The sequence below is a fragment of the Empidonax traillii genome, unplaced genomic scaffold (genome assembly GCF_003031625.1).
Source record: "Empidonax traillii isolate 1590-97213 ecotype Southwest subspecies unplaced genomic scaffold, ASM303162v1 scaffold4236:size9889, whole genome shotgun sequence".
NCBI classification, from domain to species: domain Eukaryota; kingdom Metazoa; phylum Chordata; class Aves; order Passeriformes; family Tyrannidae; genus Empidonax; species Empidonax traillii.
Genome location: NW_020959429.1, coordinates 4,225 through 5,552, shown reverse-complemented (window position 1 = coordinate 5,552; position 1,328 = coordinate 4,225). Strand labels below are relative to the sequence as shown.

The window sequence follows — 1,328 nt, the reverse complement described above, 5'->3', positions numbered from 1 at the left end:
CCCCAAATCTCAACCACTGACCCCAAATCCCAACCATTGACCCCAAATCCCAACCATTGACCCCAAATCCCAACCATTGACCCCAAATCTCAACCACTGACCCCAAATCTCAACCATTGACCCCAAATCCCAACCATTGACCCGTATCATGATTGTTGACCCAAATCTCAACCATTGACCCCCAATCTCTGCCCCGTTCAGCCCCTGTGGCTCCGCTGCTCCCCCTCTGGCTTCACATTCGGCAACCACGACATGAACTCGGTTCGCCAGAGCCCAGGGAAGGGGCTGGAATGGCTCGCTGGGATCTGGAAGGATGGTAGCACCCTCTACGCGCCGTCGGTGAAGGGTCGATTCACCATCGCCAGGGACAACGGGCAGAGCTCGGTGACGCTGCAGATGAACAACCTCAGGGACGAGGATTCCGCCACCTATTTCTGTGCCAAGGAATGTGCTGGTACTACTAGCTGGGGTGGTGATGCTGGTGATATCGACCCTCTTTGTGGGGTCCCCAAACCTCATCAGACCCTCCCCCCAAAGCTCCGCCCCTTCACACCCAGCTCTCGCTCGTCGCTCCCGACCTTGGGCTGGTTTGGCCCCAAATTCTCCACCTTTGGCCCCCAAACCCCAACTCTTTGTCCCAAATGTCCACCCTTGACCCCAAATCTCAACCATTGATCTCAAATCTCAACCACTGAACCAAAATCTCAACCCTTGACCCCAAACCTAAACAATTGACCAAAAATCTCCATCATTGACCCAAAACTTGATCGTTGACTCTCAAATCCCAACTACTGACTCAAATCTCAACCATTGACCCCAAATCTCAACGATTGACCCCTAACCTCAATCATTGACCCCAAATCCCAACCATTGACCCCAAATCTCAACCACTGACCCCAAATCCCAACCATTGACCCGTATCATGATTGTTGACCCAAATCTCAACCAGTGACCCCCAATCTCTGCCCCGTTCAGTCCCCGTGGCTCCTCTGCCGCCCCTCCGGCTTCACCTTCGGCGACTACGGAATGCAGTGGGTGCGCCAGAGCCCCGGGAAGGGGCTGGAATGGCTCGCTGGGATCAGGAGCGATTCTGGTTGGACCGGCTACGCGCCGTCGGTGAAGGGCCGGTTCAGCATGGCCAGGGACAACGGGCAGAGCTCGGTGACGCTGCAGATGAACAACCTCAGGGACGAGGATTCCGCCACCTATTTCTGCACCAGGGATTATACTGGTGGTTGGCCTGAAGGAGGTGGTATCGACCCCCTTTTGTGGGGTCCCCAAAGCTCCGCCCCTCGCACCCAAATCCGAACTGTTGATGCCAAATATGA

At 55.4% G+C, this 1,328-nt stretch overlaps 1 gene segment (V, D, J or C); it reads right to left on the bottom strand.

Annotated features, from left to right (window-relative positions):
- The window catches only part of LOC114072870, a gene marked incomplete at its 3' end in the record, with an annotated part of 3,696 nt that extends 3,442 nt beyond the window's left edge, over window positions 1-254 (bottom strand). The window contains 1 exon segment of the V gene segment in view: window positions 237-254. Coding sequence covers window positions 237-254 — 18 coding nt within the window.
- Between the last annotated feature and the right edge of the window lie 1,074 nt (window positions 255-1,328).